Source organism: Eremomyces bilateralis (assembly GCF_010015585.1).
Source record: "Eremomyces bilateralis CBS 781.70 unplaced genomic scaffold P152scaffold_19, whole genome shotgun sequence".
Classification (NCBI taxonomy): Eukaryota; Fungi; Ascomycota; class Dothideomycetes; order Eremomycetales; family Eremomycetaceae; genus Eremomyces; species Eremomyces bilateralis.
Window position 1 is genome coordinate 317,473 of NW_022985085.1, and position 20,711 is coordinate 338,183.

The following is a 20,711-nucleotide window of genomic DNA, read 5'->3' on the forward strand; positions in this document are numbered from 1 at the left end:
TGGAAGTAATCCAGTGCTATCTCCCTGGAACCTCCCCCGCTCCCCAAGCCCTCAACTCCTCCCCCGTCATCCCCTCCATCATCCGCTTATTCCCCTCCCACTTCGCAAACGCCGCCGCCTGCAGCAAACAATCACTCAAATCATCCAACTTCCCGATCCCCTCCTCCTCTCCCTTTTTCCTCCGCCCCTTCTTCCCCAGCTCCACAAACGCCCTCGCCATCTCTCCCGCCTGCCCTTCAAACCCCACCGTTATCCCCTCCCCCTCCCCCACCCCCTCCCTCACCCACCGCCCCACGACCTCCACCCTCCTGCTCTTCTCCCTTTTTCCTTTCCCCTTCCCCCCCTTCCCCCCCTTCTCCCCTCCAACCCACCACCCCACCACCCTCGCCGGACTCACCCCCACCACCTCCCTCCTTTCCCCATCCCCCATCCCCAACACGCTCCACAGCCCCATCTCCAACAACCCCACCCGCACCGTCCACTGCTGCACCGCCGCCGCCCCGCCCGTCCGCCACCGCTGCCGCTCGATCAACACCGCAGATGGCTTATGCGGACGCACCCATTCGTCCACCACCCGACGCGCGAGCGAGGCGAGCGCGGAGGGCGCGAATGGGTCGGGGGGGAGGTATGTTGTTTGCAGAGAGTCGGAGGGGGTGGGGGAGGGCGAGGGGACGGCAGGGACGAGCTCGATACGCCGCCAGTGGGTGACGGTAAGGGATGGGGATAACGATGAGGATGCAGGGGGGAAGTCGAGCTGCGCGACGCAGATTCCCAGGTTACGGAGGCCGAGGTCGATGCTGACGATGGTGGGACGGGGGGTGGGGGAGAGGCGGTGGAGGTGGAGGGCGGTGCGGAGATTGGTGAGGAGGGTGGGTTTGGTGCCGGTGGTCGGGGCGCCGAGGTGGTGGAGGAGGGTGCGGAGGTGGGTGGTGGGGAGGGGTGGGATGGAGAGGGAGTGGATGGGGTGGGTGGAATGGATGGGTCGGGTGGATGGGGGGGTACGGAAGGAGGGGGATGGATGGAGGGTTCGGGAGAGGGTAGATCTAGACGCGTTCATGATATAGAGGTGGACTGAGACTGGTAAGTATCAGGAAACGAAACGAAGAGACAAAGGAGTGGAAAGTAAATGTATGCGAGCGTCCTTCATTGGAACCATTAAGCAACACAAATCCTCCGGGATCACGGCAAGCATCCACTAATTACCACATTGAAGTGACAGGCAAAATCATCATATCAACTTTATGAAGGGATGCTGGCCACTCAACAACGACCTGGACGAGATGAAGTTGGACGCGTCGCCAATCATTGGAGAGCGCGTTTGCACGTGACAGCTCGACTCAAAGCTCAGGATGATTCTGGAGAATAGCACAACACATCGGATGGTCACGAAATCACAATCAATGGAGAATCCTCTCCAGCTCAGGTAAGTCCTTGTATCTGATATGCCATTATATGGATCCAGATACATCCTAATCGCAGCGGATCGCCACCACTGCTATATATCCAGACGGCGAGATGCCACGCATCCGCTATATGTTCCATGTCCGAAACCATGCACACCTGTTTCCTCCTCTATAAATCCCCCACTCTCCCACTCATTACCAACAAAGTGAGTCTTTTAGAATACAAAATATCAACAACCCGGGAGTCCAATCCTTCCACAGGACATAAATGTATCGATACGGCACCGGCAACGAAGCACGGTGCCCGAAGAAGAAAGCAACAAGCCGCTCGAGTCCCGAACGAGGTTCGAGAAGAAGGATGGAGCCGCCAAACGCAGTCGTGAGCGTCCCATAAGCAAACCCGCAAAGAACACCAAGCCTGTCTATTTATATTTCGGCACATCATATCCCAACGGCAAAGCAATCGCAAAACAGACACCGGAACCGCATCGCCTCTCGTGGGAGCAGGGAAGGTCGACGATCGTGCCGATCACGACGGGCCTCGCATGTCCCACTGCGGCTTCAACTGTGCCATGAAATCGTCCTTCGTCCCGACCACCTCCCGCGGGATCTTGCCGACCGCCGGCCCGCCGCGGATGGTGTTGAGTGCCACTGCCGACATGCCGGAGCGGTTCGAGCGGATGGAGCCGGCGTCCGACATGTTGTCGGCGTTGCGGAAGCGGGGGGGTGGGGCGAAGTCCAGGCCGGTGAAGGTGCTGGATTTGCGGAGTTGGTGGCTGGGAAGAGATGTTAGCGGGATTTCATGGTGGATGGTCACCGAAGGGAGGACTTACGGGGTTGGCATGGCGCTGAGATCGTCGAAACTGCTCGCTAGTGGCGTGAACGGTCGGACACTGGGGCTGTACGGCCTCTCGATACCCAGGGGCGAATCGGGTCTCCTACCCATCTGCCGATCACGGAATGATGTCGGTGGAGCGAAGTCGGTGGGAGTGAACACCAAGTTGTCCTCCGTGATCCTTGCTGGCGTCGGGAGGCTGTTCAGTGCTTTCGGTGGGGGTAGAGCTCGACCCGGTGGTGGCATGCGTCCCGATAAGGAAGACATGCCTCGGGGAGGAAGCTGGTGGTATCGATTCCCGACCGAGGACGCGCCCGACGTACGACTCTGTCCTCCGTTGAAAGAGCGCGGGGGACCACGTGGCGGAGGCGTCATGGCGCGGCGACCCATGGGCTGTGCGTATGGAGCGGCGGGACGGCCGCGGTAATCGGGTTCGTAGTGATGAGCGTCGGGTCCATAGTACTCGGCACCATAGTCTTCGTAGTATTCTGGACCGGCCTGGTGCGGACCGGCTTGGTATGGGCCGGTCTCATAGTAGTGATTGCGAGGAATGGGCTTGTTTTCGTCGAAATACTCCTTGTAAAAGGAGCGAATCCGGTTAGCGCGCTCTTCGGGGTTTTCGACCACGTCGTCCAATTCAGGGAGGGGGCGGATGCCCATGGAAAGTCGACGAGGATCGAAGCCGTTGTCCTGAACGGTAAGGCCTTCATTGGCGTATTCTTCGACGACCGGAAGTGTGGACCTGTTGGCCTGAGACTGACGATAATCGTCGGGTGCGCCCTCCAGGGATCCTCGAGGCGGTGTCGCTGCCGTCAGTTTAAAAGCATCGCCATAGTCGCTCACACTGCTGGCCATGCTTGTCGTCTTGGAAGCATAGTTTAATGACTGACCACGTGGCGGACGGGATGTTTCGGGCAAGCCTTTGGGTGGCATCGACGGAGCGACCTGCGGAGGGGACGAAGGGATCTCCGGAAGTGGTGCTTGTGGTTCTAGCCCTCTTGGCGGTTCCTTTTCATGGTCCTGGAATTCGTTTGGCGGTGATAGAGGCTTCGAATTGGTCTGGAACGAGTCCGATAACTTGTCCTTATCGAAGTCAAAGGTCGGCAACGGTGCCTCTGACTTCATGTGAGCCGCGCTCGGCGGCATTGGGAACTGCTCATCGAGCGATGGGGCCGCGGAAGGATCCGCCGTGGAATGATCTGCCGTGGAGGGATCCCCACTATGGATAAAGCTGCCCAGGTAATTATTGCTCGCCCGAATCGCTTTGGCATTCTTGTCGAAGTACGAATCCCGCGCGGCATCGGCAGTCGGTGGAGCCAAACCAGCACGAGGAGTCCCGCCCGCATGCACGGGTTGCGGTGCTTGTGGTGCCATCGAGTCGCCGCGTTGTGGAATCGAATGAGACATCCCCTGGGCATTGCGCATCAGATTGGCGGTGGACTCGGTACCAGCACTGGATCCCGTGAAGGTGGAGGCATTATCACCACGTACTCTGTTAGAACGGTAAGGACCGTCGTTGGAGCCAAAGGTAACGGGACGATAGGGATCGTGGTTATCGTGCATGGATCGTGACAGCGAATGGATCGAGTCTCGCGAGCCTTGCACGGCAGCGGGAAGAAGGTAGGGACTTCCAACCAGATCCATCGACATACCACGACCTCGACCTCGACCTCGACCCAGAGCTTGCTCCGTATCGGTGATGGTCATTTCGGGGACGTTTCCATTCTTCCTCCCCTTCCTTTTCTTGCCGTCTGGATATCCGTACGATTCGCCCAAGCCAAAATCCAGGCTTTTGTGTTTGTCCTTAGCATCCTCCTCTCGTTGCTTTCTCACATGTCTTCGGTGTAGGAAGAAAAAGGCAACAATTGCGAAGAAGACGGGAATCCTGCAATTCTGTTAATGATCTCCTCCATTCCACTCGGGTGCCATAAACATACGCAACGGATAAACCGATGATCAACGAGGTATTACTAACGGTTGGCAGCGGGCCACAGGTTCGTTCCTTCGGATCACACGTCTTGCTGGCTTCCTCTCGGGATGTCAAATCCGGCGTCCTGGGTACCAAGGATGGGGCCAAGAGCTCCGGTTCAGGACCCGGAAGCTTGGGTTCGGTAATGTCGGAGAAGATATCATCGAGTCCACGTCGATGGAGGTGGGAGTGCGAATGGGAGTGCATGCTGGCATGCACCAAAGATGTGAGGGTAGATCACTGCGGTGTAGGATACGGGGAGGCAGGAAAGCAGCACGATCGCTGCGATTTGGGTGTCCTCGACGGGTTTAGGAGGGGAACATTCGTGAATCCAGTTCCAAACGAATGCCAAAAATTGTTCAATCGTTTCCTCGGGGCGTGACGGTCGTGATGGGATCGGAGGGAAGTAAAATCGGGAAAACGACGAATAGATTAGTAGCAATAATGATGCTGCATACGCGACAATTAACAGAAAAGGAGTGACGGTCGTTCCCAACGAACGGAAGTCAAGGTAATCAAGGAATGAAAGACTCGGGTGAGTTTAAAGAATAGCGGAGGACCGAACCGCGTGGGAAGACGAAATCAAGAATAACGAGTGAAGACTCTGAAGAGAGTTGGATCGGTGCCGAAAGGAGTGGACGGATGAAACATGAAGAAGTAGAGAAGTGAGAGCGAGAGAGAGAGAGGGTGAGGGCAGGAGGTGTTCTGGGGTGTGGTGTCAGGTGTGCGGTGTTCCTAGTAAGTAGTGGTAGTATGTGTAAGAGCCGGAGAGGCGATGACAGGAATGGCCATGGCGGATAGTGAACTGGTTTCTGAGCAAAGGAGGTCTGGCTCCTCACTCCTGGAGTTCTGGCTGTTGGGAGCGTCCTGGGCTGCGTCCGCCTGAGGCTTGAGTGCTTGACAGCTCGAATGAAGCAGGAACGACTGAGGCTCGGACGGCCCAATGCCGCTAGACAGGGGATCATCCCCGATTTCATTTGACTCGGCGGACCCGCGAGCCCCAAGCGCGGCCAATTCGGCCAATCAGTAGTCGTTATTTCTGACATCCAAATTCCAATCTGCAAGGGCGACAACCCCGGTCGGCTGCCAATCATACAGGCGATAGGTAAAACACTAAAACTGCGATTCATGGAGGACAATCAAAGAAGCATGGAGTATATACTATGCAGTGACACGGATTCGATAGATTTGTGTAATCATCTCATTACAAAGGCATCCAAACATTGTACCCAAACAATTGTACCAACTACCATCGTGTACTCGAAAGCTTGATCTCCGGTATTCCATCAAGGGCGGGTGACTTTCCAGTAGCGTCAGGTACGCTTCCTTAGCGACTTGGCACCGGGGTCCCCCTGTGGTTCCCATCATGCTGACACGCCCGAGTCCATTGGGGACACACATCGGTATGGTTCTTGCATGGGCACATTCCACTTCATCTCCAGTCCAATTTCAACGTCTGGAATCACTTGGAAAGATTGCAAAGGCCGATCTCAACCCACACGTTGAAAAATACTACGTAAGCAACCGCGACAAGAAGCTCTTCCGGAGCTTGCCTATCGTGGTTCGCGGGGTTCTCCACGCTTGCCAATCAGATTCAAGCATCTCCAAGCGACCCCGATTGCAACCAGCACAGCTTAAATAGGATCGCCCGGCTGTCAAGTCGGCTTGGCTCTCCTATCTAATAATAAGAATCGTCCGTCCACCGGTAATCATATTGGAACTTTTTGGCGCGTTTCACTTTCATGGTGGATTGTGAGATTCCTTTGATGAACTTTCAAAGGCAATTGAGTGAATTTGTCCGTGAGTCCGTTGTGGGCTTGCGGGTTTGCGGCGCTTTGTTGAACGGGCGATTGCACGCACTACGGAGGACGGGTCTCACAGATGACACAGAATGACAGCAGGGAACCCACCTTCCCCTGAGCAGGACCACTTCTGCCAGACTGCCGCTCACCACGAGGTCCTCGATGATCTGGTGGAGCAGGTGCATGTGAGCGATATTCACTTGATGCCTGATAGGCCATGCAGATGAAGTATCGAAGATAGATGTCGATCTTATGAATTATGAAGAATCGACTGCGGTATCATTCCTCTTTGACAGGTCGATATCAATATCCTCTATTTTTCGGTTTTGGCATTGTCCCGTACCACAAAGACGCATCTGACGCAAGGGCATGAGACATCAATTTCCTCCGCTCTAAGTGGGCCTTTGCTTGCTGACAATAATGACATCCTGCTAAACCACCATGTTGCTTGTGCGATCACGGAATATGGTGGACGGTAAAAACAAGAATCCGAGTTAGGCATAAGCAGCCAATGCGATGGTCTATTCTGATCGAGCAATTGATCCTTGAGTGATATCTCCGCCAGCTTTTGTACGCCCAACGAAACCTCACCATCCCAAAGCGTCACTACCCAAAGCACTACCCGAGCACCGCCAACTTCTCAAATTCCGTCACTAACGGTGGCGCCTTCTTCTTCCCCAGCTCCTCCAACGTCTCCATCAACACCCGATCCCCACTCGACATCCCCTCTCCCTCCATATCCCCTCCCCCCTCCACCGCCTCCTCCACCTCAAACACCTCCCCCAAACACCCCCGACACCCCTCCACCACCTCCTCCATCGCCCGCCCCACCACCCGCGCCTGCTCCCGCATCCGCCTCCTCACCAACCCCTCCCTCAACTTCCCCACCTCCTCTCCCGTCGCGTTTACCCGCTCCACCAGCCGCCGGATCGAACTGACCAGGTACTCCTCCTCGTACACCGTACCCTTCTTCCCCCGCGCCCGCTTCCGCTCCTCGCGCCGCCGGTTCTTCGACGTCCGCCGCGACGTCCCCGTCGCGATCGTCCCCGTCACCGCCCCCGTGTACCGCGTCATGAACGTCCCCGTCGTCGACGCGTCCGTCGGCGCCAGCGAGATGTTGTCCGGGATGTCCGCCGACGTCTCGCCCTCGTAGAACGCGAGCGGGTCCTCAGATTTCTTCTGCCGCAGGTCGCGGAGCCGGGGGACCTGTGCGGCGAGCTGCGATTTGCAGTCCGCGAGGAGCTCCGTCGTGGAGGCGAACGCGTCGGCGAGGCCGGGGTCGATGATGGAGGCGAGGAGCGCCGGGCGGTGGGCCTGGGCGATGAGGCGGATGGCTTCGGCGAAGTGATTGCCTTTGCAGAGGAGGCGGAGGGCGCCGTCGAGGTCGTGGAGGTAGTCGAGGTGGATGCGGGCCGCGGGTTGATATTCTTTGGATTCGGTGAGCGCGTCGGCGAGGTCGGTGGCAAGGGAGGCAATTTTCGTGGAGGGTTGCTCGTCAAGGCACGCTGCTGACAATGCCTCGCGCCACATCCCCGCGGATTTGAATGCGTCGGACGCGGAGGCGTAGTCGCCGAGATACTCGTATGCTGTTGATGTCAGTTGTGATCGAATGCAGCCGGGGAATCAACTCACCGAGTCCTGCAGACTTGAAATCCGGTTTCTCGCACAGCCAATCGGCCTGGATCCGCACGATCTCATCCAGCCGCTCCTGCTGATACTTCCAAAGCTCCAACGCATTGGAATAGAGCTCGTGTCGTTGCACGTAAACCTTCGCCTCCTCGAACTCGTTCATCGAATGGAGGTGTGTCAGCGCCTTCCCATGTCGATCCAAATGCTCATCGATGGTGAACTTCCTCCGTAGTTCGGACATTTCCCGGAGACGTTGAAGGAACGGGAGGTACTCGCGCGGGTCTTTCTGCGACTGTTGGGCGATGAGGACGGCGAGTTCGAGCTCGTACATGCCTAGTGCCGCATCGTACAGTCGGTTGGGGTCCGCGAGGAAGGAGATGTGCTCGGCCGCTTGGTCGGCGAGCTCGGCGTCGGTGCCTAAACGTTGTGGTTAGGTGTATATACTAACAGTGGAGGGAAGAGACGCACCTTGAAGACCGCTTACGATCCGCAGCCCACCTTCAAGATCAGGGGGCGACATGCAGACATATGCGGAAACAATGTTCTGCAGGTGTTTATCTGCCCGAGGGCTGAGAACGGTAAGAAATGCCTTGCATATCCTGTTGACCTTGGATTCGGTGTAATCGATAGTCTTTCCATCACGAGTGTCTGTGTGACCATTCGTCAGAGCATCTGCGTTGTTCGGATGACCGGCTAATGTATCTTTGTACATCGTCGTGGAGACATCCTCGTTCCTATCGAACTGTCAGCGGAACCGAACGTTGCGTCATACAAAATCTACCGTACCTCAAGTGAGACAGAAACAAATCGATATGCTCGACCGCTTTAACCTGATCCACAAAAAGCGCAACATTACTCATGAACTGCTCCGGTGCGTAGTCATGGATGATGTTCATATCCACCCGGTGCACTCGACACGACCGGAACGCATCACCGTAGTTCTTTCGGTCCAGGCTACTCCGTATCCCCGCCACGACCAGGGCTCGCGGGTAAATCGTCTCAAGATTGCCTCGCGGCATCTGCAGGACGACCGAGCACGCGCTCGGGATAACGGTCACGATTCGAGCGCCGCGTTCAATGCTGCGACATCGTTCGTCGGCTTCGGGCTCATCTCCTGGGACGGTGAGGTCTGAAGGGTGTCAGTGCGGTTGAAAGGAAGAAGAACTTCGGCGAAATTACCTTGCAGGGTTGTTAGGTGCACGAATTTCAGGAGGTGAAGAGTGGTCGTGAAGATGAGATGTGACTCGGTGATGGTGAAGGACGTGCAATTCCGTGATAGTTTTCGATCGTTTGCATACAGGACTCCGTCCTCTCCTAGTCCAAATGCGATATACTGTAAAGAAGACGTCAGTCACTAATCTGAAAGGACTTGAGCGGTTATCTTACCTCCCCCTCCACACGGGTTCCTTTTTGCCAGTCGATATTCAGTGGCAATCCAACCATAGACTTGACCGTAATCCACCCGGTCTCTTGCTCTTGCTTTTTAACCACTTCAATCCCCTCTTGGCCCCAGTCAGCCGATACCCAAAGCGTACTATCGGCTGGATCACAGAAAATGCCCGAAGCAGATTTGAACCCCATGTTCTCTCTCGCCTTGGGATCGGGTCCATTGCAGTAGTAGATCCAGCTTTCTCCGTACCCCGATTGGCAGAGTACATAAGCCCGCCCTTGCGAGTCCATTGCGACTTGCTGGGCATGGCCAGCTGATCGGGGCAGTTTATACGTTTCTTGCCGTACGGGTGCGACAATTGACCTTTTCGACATATCCCACGTCATCAAGGTGACGCTATTGGTGTGCAATGCAGCTATCCCGCCCCCATCCGGACTTATTGACACGTCGAGGATACTTGAGTCGGTGTCAACGTCGTGAAGAGCCATCGGGGGAGGGACATTCGCATATCGAAGCGGCGTGAGTTTGAGCGTCTTCCCGTCAATTACCGCCACGGCTCCAGCATCTTTGGGCGTTGCGGTTGGCCCTTCGCAGACGGCAAAAGCGAATTCAATCACCTTCATGCGGATGGAGTCGTCTTCCATGCCTTGAGGGTCGCTATACGTTTCTCCTAGAGCCAGGCAAAGTGGCTTTTCCGGATGCCAGCACGCTTGCGGGTTGGCACCGCCAAGAAGGAGTTCTTGCTTCAGATAGTAGTGGTAGTTTCCCATCGTCCATAGCTGGACGCGGTCGGCGAATATGACGGCAAGGACGGTGGAATCGGGATTCCACGCGAGCTTGATGGACTTTCCCCACGTCTTTGCTTCGGCTGGGGAAAGACGGAGGGGAAATTCGCCATGGCGAAGACCGTTGCGCTCGAAGAAAACGACATCGATGCGATCGGCGAATCGTTGGATGCCAGCAATCAGATTTCCTGCAGGTCGCCAACTCAATGCCCCTTCCAGATAGTCGACCGGTTCGCTGACGCTCTCAAGGATGCCTTCTCTTGAGTACACGCGGATCATTCTTCCGCGACCGGGCTCGATTGAGTTGACAGCAACATATTGACCATCTCCTCTCCAGCTGACTGTAACCGTTCCATCATCATCTGGGCTCAGTAGACCTTGATCGACTTTTTCCGGGACAGTGGGGTCTCGCAGCGCCTTGGCTCTCTTCCCTTTGAACTGCGTCTCTGCTTTACCCCAGCCGACCGAGACATGGTTGGAAACCTTCGTATCCTCGGGGTTTAGCGTGACGGTGGTAAGCAGGTCGAATTCCCGGGTCATGAACAGCAAAGTCCTTGCTCTTGTGGAGAGAATCACGATCTCCTCATCTGGCGACCACGCCGCCGCATCAATTCCTTCGTCCACGGACCCAATGATCCCGACACGGGACGTTTCGGCACTGGCGTCATCGTTGATCAATTCAATATCCCCTTTGGAGAATATCACACTTATGGCACTCTGATCGACCAGGTAGTGAACATCGATGACTTGGTCGCCCCCGCGGTCGTCAAGCGTCAAATATGGCTCCGGTTCGTTGTCGCCCGTTATTCTGCGGATTTCAACGATTTCGAGGTCCTCCGAAGGACCAAACGCTCCGATACAACCATCGTTGGAAGCATCCCACGTTAAAGCGCTCCAGGGCAGTGGAGCTCCGAAGTTGACACCACGAAACGTTTGGCCAATATTTCTCAGGTTTCGCATTTTGCTTGCTATCAAGACACGATGAAGAGCTGGGTATGGCCGTAATCCTCCAGCAACATATTGAAAATTAAAATATTAGGTGTAGACGGAGATCGACCATAGACAATTTTTGTGGAATATTTTACATCTGCTACAGGCGATGATTCAATGTTTCGGATAGATCACGTGACTGATCTATATACCACGAAATTCACTCCCAAGCGGTCATTGACAAGCACGACGGTGTTGCTCCAGTTGAATAAGGTAATATCTTCATTCCTCTATCTATGCCATCAAGTTTTGTACATGTCCAACCAGTAGAGCGGTTATCACCACAGCATCGGTACCGCGGTAACGGGAGGAATCGGGAACGAAGATTTATTTCGGCTTGTACGTTTGCCACACTATACAGGTGTAAGCTCGGTGAACATAATAGCACGACAGCATCTGCATTGCAGAATACATACCTGCGATTCCGAAAGGAGCACCGAACCCGACAGCTAGACACGATCAGTAGAAGCCCAACGACGTCTCAAACCGCGAACCTACCCATGAATCCCCAGTACTTGATCGCGAATCCCCTCTTCAACGGGTCAAAAGGAATGTTGCTTCGTGGTCCCTCGGGGTAATGGAATGGACGATATCCAGGGGACTCGATGTCTCGTGCTCGTAACCGCGTAGCGTGGAAGCCGCGGCGGGAGACCTGTTGCACGGCCTTGGCGCTCGATCGGGAAACCGTGGAGGACAACATCTATATCTGTCAGCACATGGCTAGGGGGTCCTCCATTGGAAAACTCACCTTGAGAGTAATTGGGTTCGTGATGCGGTTGAATCTTCCTGACGGTTGCTGTCACAGGTGAAGTCGGATGGGGTGATGAGCAGAGCTGCAGCTTGAGAGGCGGCAGATTGTTATTCCATAGCCGACGTTCAGACCCCTGTCAGTTTTCGACACCCATGACATCCATGTCGGATTCTGCGCGGTGAATGTGAGCCACTCATATAAACTTTGTAAAGATCCACCACCGCCAAATTTTCCGGTTTCCCCGATTCGGAATTGTTTATATTCCGCAAGATCGAGGTGAAACATCCTGCTGCGTGCATTGAGACCAGTCTTCTGTCCTCAGGGCGTCACGGGACCATGGATGAGCTCTTCGACGTATTCGACGAGGACCCTCAAAAGGCCTCCAAAACTCCCAAAGCCCCAAAAGATGGCGCGAGCAAGAAACGACAGTCGAACGGTCATGTGAAGGCCCCAGCTGGATCCCCTAAACCAAGCAATGATGAAGATACCGCCATGTTAGACAATGCAGGCGGGTTGGGTGGCGATCAACCTACCACGGTCGGCACCGACGGTCCTGATACCAAGCGCCAACGACGGGATGCCGAACCAGAGCCTATGGTGACGGATACATTCGAAACACAACAGTCCCGAGAGATCGCGGCTTCGGCTGGACTTCAACCTCAGAAAGATAGTACTGCGGTGGTGCTGTCACATCAAGTCCGACATCAAGTCGCATTACCGCCAAACTACGATTATGTCCCCATCTCCCAACACAAAGCCCCGGAAACCCCAGCGCGAGTCTGGCCATTCACTCTGGATCCGTTCCAACAGGTTTCGATCGCTTCGATCGAGAGAAACGAGAGCGTCCTCGTGTCGGCGCATACGAGTGCGGGGAAGACGGTGGTGGCGGAATATGCAATCGCTCAGTGTCTGCGGGACAACCAGAGAGTGATATACACCAGCCCGATCAAGGCGCTTAGCAATCAGAAGTATCGAGAGTTTGCGCAGGAGTTCCAAGACGTCGGTCTCATGACGGGAGACGTGACCATCAATCCGACGGCGACCTGCCTCGTCATGACGACGGAGATTTTACGATCCATGCTCTACCGTGGCTCCGAGATCATGCGTGAGGTTGCCTGGGTGGTCTTTGACGAAGTGCACTACATGAGAGACAAGTCTCGAGGGGTGGTGTGGGAAGAAACCATCATCCTTCTTCCCGACAAGGTTCACTATGTCTTCCTCTCGGCCACCATCCCGAACGCCATGCAGTTCGCCGAATGGATCACGAAGACGCACAATCAGCCGTGCCACGTCGTCTACACCGACTTCCGACCGACGCCGCTGCAACACTACCTTTTCCCTTCCGGCTCCGACGGTATACATTTGGTCGTGGACGAGAAAGGCGCCTTCCGAGAGGAGAATTTCCAGAAAGCGATGACGTCGATTTCGCCCGAGGCGGGAAAGAAGAAGAACATGGGAAAATCGGCGCGGGACAAGAAACAAACTGCCAACCAGAAGCCGCCGCAGTCGGACATCTACAAGATTGTGAAGATGATCATGATGAAGAACTACAATCCCGTCATTGTTTTCAGTTTCAGCAAGCGAGAGTGCGAGGATCTGGCCCTTCAAATGAGCCAGCTTGCGTTCAACGATGAGACCGAGAAAGGGATGGTCAATAAGGTCTTCTCGAGCGCCATCGAAATGCTCTCGGAACAAGACCGAGAGCTCCCACAAATTCAGCACATTCTGCCGCTGCTGAGAAGAGGTATCGGTGTCCATCACTCGGGATTGCTGCCCATTTTGAAGGAGACCATCGAAATCCTCTTCCAAGAGGGTCTCATCAAAGTTCTCTTCGCCACGGAGACCTTCTCCATCGGATTGAACATGCCGGCCAAGACTGTGGTCTTTACGAGCGTCCGGAAATTCGATGGCATATCGCTAAGATGGGTAACCCCCTCCGAGTTCATCCAAATGTCAGGACGTGCGGGACGACGTGGTCTAGATGACCGAGGGATCGTCATCCTCATGGTCGACGAGAAAATGGAGCCGGCGACCGCACGGGAGATCGTTCGCGGAGAACAGGATAAGCTCAATTCGGCGTTCTATCTTGGGTATAACATGATCCTGAACCTGATGCGAGTGGAGGGAATATCCCCCGAGTTTATGCTCGAACGGTGTTTCTTCCAATTCCAAAATACCGCCAGTGTCTCCGGGTTGGAGAAGGACCTTCTGGAGCTGGAGAGCGAACGGTCGAGCATCGAGATCGCGGACGAAGGAACGGTTCGCGACTACTACGAGCTCCGCCAGCAGCTGAACACGTACACGCAAGATGTGCGCGACGTCATCACGCATCCCAACTACTGCCTGTCGTTCATGCAGAACGGTCGCCTCGTCCGAATTAAGTATAAAGACCATGACTTCGGTTGGGGATCGGTGGTGAACTACACCGCACGCAAACCCGGGAAGGGACAAAATGCCGCGGACTTTTCTCCACAACAGTCGTATGTGATGGACGTGCTGCTCATCATCGCCAGCGACGCGTCGTTCGGGCCGCAGGTGCTTGATGACCTCCCGCCAGGTGTGCGACCGCCTCCCCCCGGCGACAAAGGCAAAGCGGAAGTCGTGCCGATTCTGCTTACTTGCGTAGAGGCAATTGGTCAATCCCGTCTATTCCTTCCCAAGGAGCTCAAATCGGTCGATAGCCGCAACAGTGCCCGGCGGATGTTGGAAGAGGTGAAGCGGAGATTCCCTGACGGAATTGCCATCTTGGATCCCATCGAGAACATGGGGATAAATGACGAATCGTTCAAGAAGCTGTTGAGGGTAAGTCGCAAGGCGTTCATGAATCAAGGAGAAAGCTAATCGTTGCCCAGAAAATCGAAGTCTTGGAATCTCGCCTCTTCTCCAATCCGTTGCACGATTCGCCGAGACTGCCGGAACTCTACGACCAATACCACAACAAAGTCGAGCTTGGGAAGAAGATGAAACAAACAAAGCAAGAGATCACCAAAGCTCTATCTGTCTTACAGCTCGACGAGTTGAAATGCAGGAAGCGTGTCCTCCGGCGGCTCGGCTTCGTTAACGAAACCGATGTCATTCAGCTCAAGGCGCGGGTAGCCTGCGAGATCAGCACGGGGGACGAACTAGTCCTGAGCGAGCTTCTCTTCAGCAAATTCTTCAACGAGCTGACCCCCGATCAATGCGCCGCGGTCCTGAGCGTCTTCATCTTCGAGGAGCAGAGCAAGGACGAGAGCCCGCTGAAGGAGGAGCTCGCGAAACCGTTCCGCGAGATTCAAAGCCAGGCGAGAGCCATCGCGAAGGTCTCCCAAGAGAGCAAATTGGCGTTGAACGAGGATGAGTACGTCAAATCCTTCAAGCATCAGCTGATGGAGGTTGTGTTTGCATGGACCAAGGGAGCGACCTTCGCTCAAATATGGTAGGTTCTTCGTCCTATATCGCCCATACCACCGACTGACATATCGCAGCAAAATGACCGACGTATACGAAGGCAGCTTGATCCGCTTGTTCCGGCGTTTGGAGGAACTCCTGCGGCAGATGGCCCAGGCGTCGAAAGTCATGGGGAGCGAGGACTTGGAGAAGAAGTTCGAAGAGGCGCTCACCAAGGTCAAGAGGGATATCGTGGCCGCACAATCTTTGTACTTGTAGTTCCGGGATATCTGGGATGCATGGGGTATGCTGTATAGATTAGACCTAGTTGAATAGGCGAGTTTGGCCACGAAAACCATGGATATGGTAGCTCGGGGATGATATCAGATCGACTGCGGGACTTATTGGACCCTGAGCTTATTGCCTTTGTGCCTTGCAGCCTTAAAAGTTCGCCGGAGGGCCGCCCCATTTGTCTGTGCTTCACAATATATTTGAAAGTGCCGACAAAATTAACACAGTGTACGGTCCGTTGCAAATTTTTGAGGCCAAGCAAACGGGAGCAACTACTACTGTATCTACTAACTAACTAGTAACTGGAGTAGACTATGATCATACAGTCTCCATCATTCATGCAAAGATCTGTCGGCAAGAAACACTAAACAAAGAGTCACGTGGGCCAACACATCAGCGTGGCCAGTGCGCAATCGGCTGTTACTCCAGCACACGTGAGTGAGTGTAATCACCACCACTTCACTCTCTCCGCTTCAAGTTGCCTCCAAGTTCTTTTTATCACCACAACACAACTCCCATCTTGAACACCGAATTTATTGAGAGCAGACTCTCCTGGTGGCTCGGGACGTTCTGTCATCGAGTTCGGGAATTCAAAGCGGTTTTGATCGATCCTTGAAAGAAGTGGCATCAGCCATGAATACTCTTATCCCTACGCAGCCACTGCTCGCTCCTCATCTGCTCCCAAACTCCCGTCTATCCCCCTCTCGTTCAAGTATGTATCCTTCTACTCCCGACTTCGTTCTGACTCTTCATATTGACAGCTTCATCTACAGTTTCCTCGCCCGCTACGTCCATGTCATCAAGAAAGAGAAAGGCGGACGATGACATCAACAATGAAGACAATGAGATGCGGATGTCCGCCTCCCCATCCAACTCCCCGTCGATGGGCAACCGCCAACTCCCATCGTTCCCATCACAACGACATACCCAGAAGCGACTCCGACTAAACCGGGATTCCCGCTCCCTCGCCCTTCCTCGGCTGCTCGAAACCCTGGATCAAAACGAACTCCGCTCCCTCCTCCGAACCATCTGCGACCGGAACCCACAGATCTCTGCGGAAGTATCCCAGTGCGCCCCGCGGCCGAGTGTGGGTGCGGTGTTCAGCGTGTTATCCAACTACGAAAACGCATATCGTACCGCCCTCCCGTACGGCACCCGGGAGGGGTCCGATTACTCGTACAACCGCGTCCGCCAACCCCTCCTCGAACTCCTGGACGCCCTCAAAGATTTTACCCCGAACTTCCTCCCCCCGAACGAGCCACAGCCGACCATCTCCCTCGGATACCTCGACCGCGCCACGGAGATCATCCATCGGCTGCCGGAATGGGACTCCTTCCAACACAACCGACACAAGCACGACGCATACGAAGAACTTGCGGCGGCGTGGGCGGTGGTCATCCGCGAAGCGTCGAAGCGGGCGGGGGGGATCCAGCTGCATAACGGTGAGTGGGACCAGAAATTGCTCAAGCACAACGAGGCATCCGGCGGACGAATGGAGGAGGCATTGCAGGTGATGCGGCAGCAGCTGGGGTGGATCAGCGGCGACGTCGGGCGTCCGATGGCGGGATCCTCGCAGCAGGAGCATTCCGAGCCGTCGTCCATTCGCCAACAGTTGCTGAACGGGACGTACGCACAGGGGGTCCGGGTGGGGCCGTGGTAAATGACATGTTCCGAGTTTCCTTTGTGAACACTCCTTCCTTGGCGCTCGGGGGTCGGGAAATAATATCATGACTTGGATGCCTGGTACATTTCGAGAGTTCCTATTTTCCCCCAACTTCTTATACCGCCGACTTTGCATTGTACGCGGGGTTTTGCATGGGCGACTTGTGTCGGTGACGACAAACGGCCAAGGATCTGCTATCGGTGCACCGAGCATACGTTTATTAGATATTTCACGCAATCATGGGAGTACTGAGCCTCTTTTCAAACAATTTACATTGTTCTTCGTCGTGGAAGTGTGATAACGCCTCAACTGTTCCTCGACCTCTTTCCTCGAGGCCTCCCCAGCACTGCAGTGTCTCGTTCCCTTGATGAGTAACACCAGCGCTCTTTTTAACACACAATAGGTTTCATCTGTTCCAGGTTACCTTCACATATTTCATTGTTGCCTAACGTATTGGGGGAAACAGGATTTCATTGTCCATGAATCAATCGCACAAGATCAATAGGAGCCGATGCACATCACTTGCACAATACAGTGACAGCTCACCCCTCCAAATCAGCTTAAGTCGTAAACCTCATTTTAGTCTTCATCCTATCACTCTCTTCGCCATACAGCTTTACCAAGGGTTACTTGAGCAGACTGAAGTTCCTCGGGAAGATAAAGGTTGAGTTTTATTGAATTGTCAAGAATGATTACATTGTCGAGCATGATCGCAACGTTCAACGACTCTAGTTTGCAACCAGCTCAAATTGGTGCCATTCCAGAGAAGGCGATCAAGGGGACAGCCCTATCGCATGGAGTCAAGTAAGTACATTTGAGCGGATCATTCAGTCGAATGTCACTACGACCTCAAGGCTCGGTGACCCGGTGATATCGAAGAAGAGCTCCTAGAATACAACGTACCTAGACAAAAAGCCTTTCGCGACGTTTCGGTTCAAGTACCGGTCAATTGGTAAGGATATTAATCGCGCCTCACTTTCTCACGTCAAGTCCATATGAACGCTTACAATCAGCGGCAGCGTCACTCAAGGCTTTAGGAATCACCCCTTGAACACCCACCCCAGATCCCCTGGAGGAAAGAGAAATTGAAGATTTGACGATGGAGGAGCTTCGGAAGCGCCTTCGAAAATATGAGGTGAGCCTAGTTTAACAACTTATTTCACGGGATATTCACTAATTTCGAACGGTCTCGTATCCGAGCCGTCAAATATCAAGCATGAGGGAGTCAAGCAAGAAGGCATCAAGCCCGAGTGTGAGGTCCTGACTATTCACTAGAACGAGGATGTCGACCAGCGTCCTGCGAAGAGGGCGCGCACGAGGAGGCCAGACATTCCAGTGATCGAGATCAGTGACGACGAGTGACCTCTGCTATATCAGCATCGCTTTCAGCACACAAGACTCACGGTTGAGATGGAGCAGAATTCGACGACTCATAGCACGGAATAGCTTACTACCCATCACTTATGGGTGCAGTCGTACATCGCCAGCGGTTCCCCGCAAGACCCATGGGGCGGGAAATCAGGAATTGAGAACAAGACACGCTTCACGGATGTCAGGCAAAGCGTCATACACCGCTTAGTATGTACTTGCACAATAAGTTGATTCATATCTTTCGAACCGGTCGATTTTACCAGTGGCACCAGCTGCTCCTCCTCTTCGATGTTCACGATACGGGACTCTTATGGGGTCATTCCTTCCAACGAGTTTCCGAAACATTCGCTATACAAATTAATGCTCGAGCACTTCCTCGTCTACTATCCTGAGCAGCTCGAATATACTTTCGCGCAGATATATATCCGACAGGTCAGCCATGATCAGTTCATCGCCCATGTGTAGATGTGATGGCACCACTGGAGTCCTTGAATTATTTATAGAAATAGCAAATACCGTATCGAAACCACCTCACTGGACTCTCTGGAGAACATATCGGATCCAGATATTATGTGCCCAATTCGCCCTGTGGAAGGCGACAGGTCATATTGTATCTCGACCTATTTGAGTCCCCCAACCAGGAACCCACATCATGCGATAGGTAATTTAGTAGAGGGGAGCTAGGTATCACTTTCGACGACGAATCCAGCTGCGGTAATGGACCGAAGGTACTTTGGCTGCAGTATTTACATGGCGTTTTCGTACACGCAACCATCGACCATTCTTCTCACTGAGACTTTGATGAGAGGAACCGTTTGGTCATCTCAGAATCGTGGCGCGGACGCGCCTTCTCGCTGAACGCTGAATGCTGAACGCCGAACGCAATCTTACTTCAGTCTTCAGCTACGGATATTCCAACAACAACCTTCATCACTATTCCCATTAAAACAGGTACAGAATTCATCGCTCTCGAGTGACAATAGAAGAACCATAGCGTAACCTAGCGCTATGCAGACTACTGGACTACTTAATATCACTTTCAAATGAACCTTGAGCATCAAAGAATATGCAAGACGTCTGTGTTATGCTTTCGTGCATACTGCTATTTTGACATCTGCCTCCGACTCACTCTCTCGCTCTAAAACCCCCTTTCATGCTACAAGTCTTCTCATTTCAACTGCGGCCTGCGCTGTCTGCTTCACTCCTAGAAGAATCTAACTAGCTAGGAGATCGACGTTATATGCATCATGCGGATTCAAAGGATCCCTGGGCTCGAGGTCACGATAATTGTGAACGGACAAAGGCTTCGGGAGTACACACATGAGAACGAAGCTCCGACAGAAGCGACAGAAGCAACATGCTACATTGAATCAAAACCAAACACGCGATTTCAAGTCTTAGTCTCAGTCGGGCCCCTTGCACAATTTGAACAAGGCGAATGTTTCTTAATTCCGGTGAATATTGACGGAGAGAACCCTTCGTCAACGAATTCCATTTTGGAGCTGAAAAGGAAGCCATCCGATTCCAGGGGCGTTCAGTCTTACAACATCCGGGGTGCTACCAGAGTCAAAGGCGACGAATTATACCTCTACAACTACTGCTTTGCAGATCTGGACATAAGCGGTAAGTAGAGCGAAGCCGCTCTAAGATCCTTAAACTTTGCTGATATTACATGGCAAAAGAAGATGCCCGCTTGGCGGATATCGACAGCGCCCGCAAAACTAAGCTTGCAAAGCTCGGAGAAATCGACGTGGCACTGACCAGAATCATAAAGAAAGGGTTATCAAAGCCCGCGTCGAAAGGAAGAAAGGCCACTGACATGGGTACTGTGCCGGAGAAGGCTTTAAAGGGCAAAGCAATATCACAGCAGATCAAGTTCGTATATGTAACGGTTCTAGGGGGGACAATCGCTGATGTATCAAGGCTTGATAGGGGCGAGAGCTATGGTCCGAGCACCGTTTGGAACTCTACTTCCCTCGATAAAAAGCCATTCGCAACATTCCGATTCAAGTATCGAAGCATAGGTATAGCAACTCCGCTACCTGAATGGCTACGAACAAAAGCATGACCGACTAACGCTCCTGCTAGACTCCCTCAAAGCGTTGGGCGTTGTCCCCCGATCCCCGAGCCCTATTCCGCTGGAGGACAGAAGCATTGACGACCTGACTGCCAATGAGCTGCGTGAACGTCTTCGAGAACAGGAGGTGAATAGACAATGTTTTCCCTATGAGCGGTCAACTAACGGCCAGCAGGCACTGAATCGACGTATCAAACAGGAGAAGGTCAAGCGGGAATTCAATGACATCACCACAGCGGGGGACACCGACGGCGATGATGATGTGGTGGTAGTTGGCGGACGAGTGTCGAAGCGCTCTCGACTGGGCAACGGCAATAATGGGGGTGAGATTGAGGTAATTGAGCTCAGCGACAATGAGTGAGCCATGCTTGGACCAAGGTCCGAGAGCA

At 53.9% G+C, this 20,711-nt stretch overlaps 7 protein-coding genes across 7 annotated transcripts; 3 read left to right on the plus strand and 4 right to left on the minus strand.

Annotated features, from left to right (window-relative positions):
- Nucleotides 1-16: 16 nt before the first annotated feature.
- Nucleotides 17-1,542, minus strand: P152DRAFT_475829 (ribonuclease H-like protein; the record flags this gene model as incomplete). The annotated part of the gene is made up of 2 exons (XM_033681444.1): nucleotides 17-1,071; nucleotides 1,467-1,542. 2 exons carry the CDS (start codon nucleotides 1,540-1,542, stop codon nucleotides 17-19), a joined length of 1,131 nt encoding a protein of 376 aa, XP_033531897.1.
- A 498-nt stretch (nucleotides 1,543-2,040) lies between these two features.
- On the minus strand, nucleotides 2,041-4,568 carry P152DRAFT_106290 (uncharacterized protein). Its single transcript, XM_033673585.1, has 2 exons — nucleotides 4,176-4,568; nucleotides 2,041-4,123 (listed from the first exon to the last, which is right to left on the minus strand). Exons 1-2 carry the CDS (start codon nucleotides 4,412-4,414, stop codon nucleotides 2,233-2,235), a joined length of 2,130 nt encoding a protein of 709 aa, XP_033531898.1. The 5' UTR covers nucleotides 4,415-4,568; the 3' UTR covers nucleotides 2,041-2,232.
- A 2,059-nt stretch (nucleotides 4,569-6,627) lies between these two features.
- Nucleotides 6,628-10,773, minus strand: P152DRAFT_401753 (IKI3 family protein; the record flags this gene model as incomplete). Its single annotated transcript, XM_033676625.1, has 6 exons — nucleotides 6,628-7,595; nucleotides 7,642-8,055; nucleotides 8,107-8,372; nucleotides 8,425-8,767; nucleotides 8,818-8,971; nucleotides 9,025-10,773. The coding sequence occupies 6 exons, from the start codon at nucleotides 10,771-10,773 to the stop codon at nucleotides 6,628-6,630; spliced, it is 3,894 nt and encodes a 1,297-aa protein (XP_033531899.1).
- Nucleotides 10,774-11,130: 357 nt separating this feature from the next.
- On the minus strand, nucleotides 11,131-11,503 carry P152DRAFT_401749 (uncharacterized protein; the record flags this gene model as incomplete). Its single annotated transcript, XM_033676624.1, has 3 exons — nucleotides 11,131-11,156; nucleotides 11,220-11,252; nucleotides 11,302-11,503. The coding sequence occupies 3 exons, from the start codon at nucleotides 11,501-11,503 to the stop codon at nucleotides 11,131-11,133; spliced, it is 261 nt and encodes an 86-aa protein (XP_033531900.1).
- Nucleotides 11,504-11,742: 239 nt separating this feature from the next.
- On the plus strand, nucleotides 11,743-15,517 carry P152DRAFT_460781 (ATP-dependent RNA helicase DOB1). Its single transcript, XM_033679989.1, has 3 exons — nucleotides 11,743-14,356; nucleotides 14,407-14,969; nucleotides 15,019-15,517. The coding sequence occupies exons 1-3, from the start codon at nucleotides 11,891-11,893 to the stop codon at nucleotides 15,197-15,199; spliced, it is 3,210 nt and encodes a 1,069-aa protein (XP_033531901.1). The 5' UTR covers nucleotides 11,743-11,890; the 3' UTR covers nucleotides 15,200-15,517.
- A 327-nt stretch (nucleotides 15,518-15,844) lies between these two features.
- On the plus strand, nucleotides 15,845-16,871 carry P152DRAFT_401768 (Cut8-domain-containing protein; the record flags this gene model as incomplete). The annotated part of the gene is made up of 2 exons (XM_033676627.1): nucleotides 15,845-15,917; nucleotides 15,985-16,871. 2 exons carry the CDS (start codon nucleotides 15,845-15,847, stop codon nucleotides 16,869-16,871), a joined length of 960 nt encoding a protein of 319 aa, XP_033531902.1.
- A 2,621-nt stretch (nucleotides 16,872-19,492) lies between these two features.
- P152DRAFT_451361 (uncharacterized protein) lies at nucleotides 19,493-20,683 on the plus strand (the record flags this gene model as incomplete). Its single annotated transcript, XM_033678223.1, has 3 exons — nucleotides 19,493-19,868; nucleotides 19,928-20,269; nucleotides 20,334-20,683. 3 exons carry the CDS (start codon nucleotides 19,493-19,495, stop codon nucleotides 20,681-20,683), a joined length of 1,068 nt encoding a protein of 355 aa, XP_033531903.1.
- Between the last annotated feature and the right edge of the window lie 28 nt (nucleotides 20,684-20,711).

Bases quoted from the DNA above. Each gene is read 5' to 3' on its own strand.
- P152DRAFT_106290 (XM_033673585.1), bottom strand. From the start codon at position 4,414: ATGCACTCCCATTCGCACTCCCACCTCCATCGACGTGGACTCGATGAT. The intron at 4,124-4,175 runs GTATGTTTATGG...ACAGAATTGCAG, and splicing joins ATCATCGGTTTATCCGTTGC to GATTCCCGTCTTCTTCGCAA.
- P152DRAFT_460781 (XM_033679989.1), top strand. From the start codon at position 11,891: ATGGATGAGCTCTTCGACGTATTCGACGAGGACCCTCAAAAGGCCTCC. The intron at 14,357-14,406 runs GTAAGTCGCAAG...ATCGTTGCCCAG, and splicing joins CGTTCAAGAAGCTGTTGAGG to AAAATCGAAGTCTTGGAATC. The intron at 14,970-15,018 runs GTAGGTTCTTCG...GACATATCGCAG, and splicing joins GCGACCTTCGCTCAAATATG to CAAAATGACCGACGTATACG.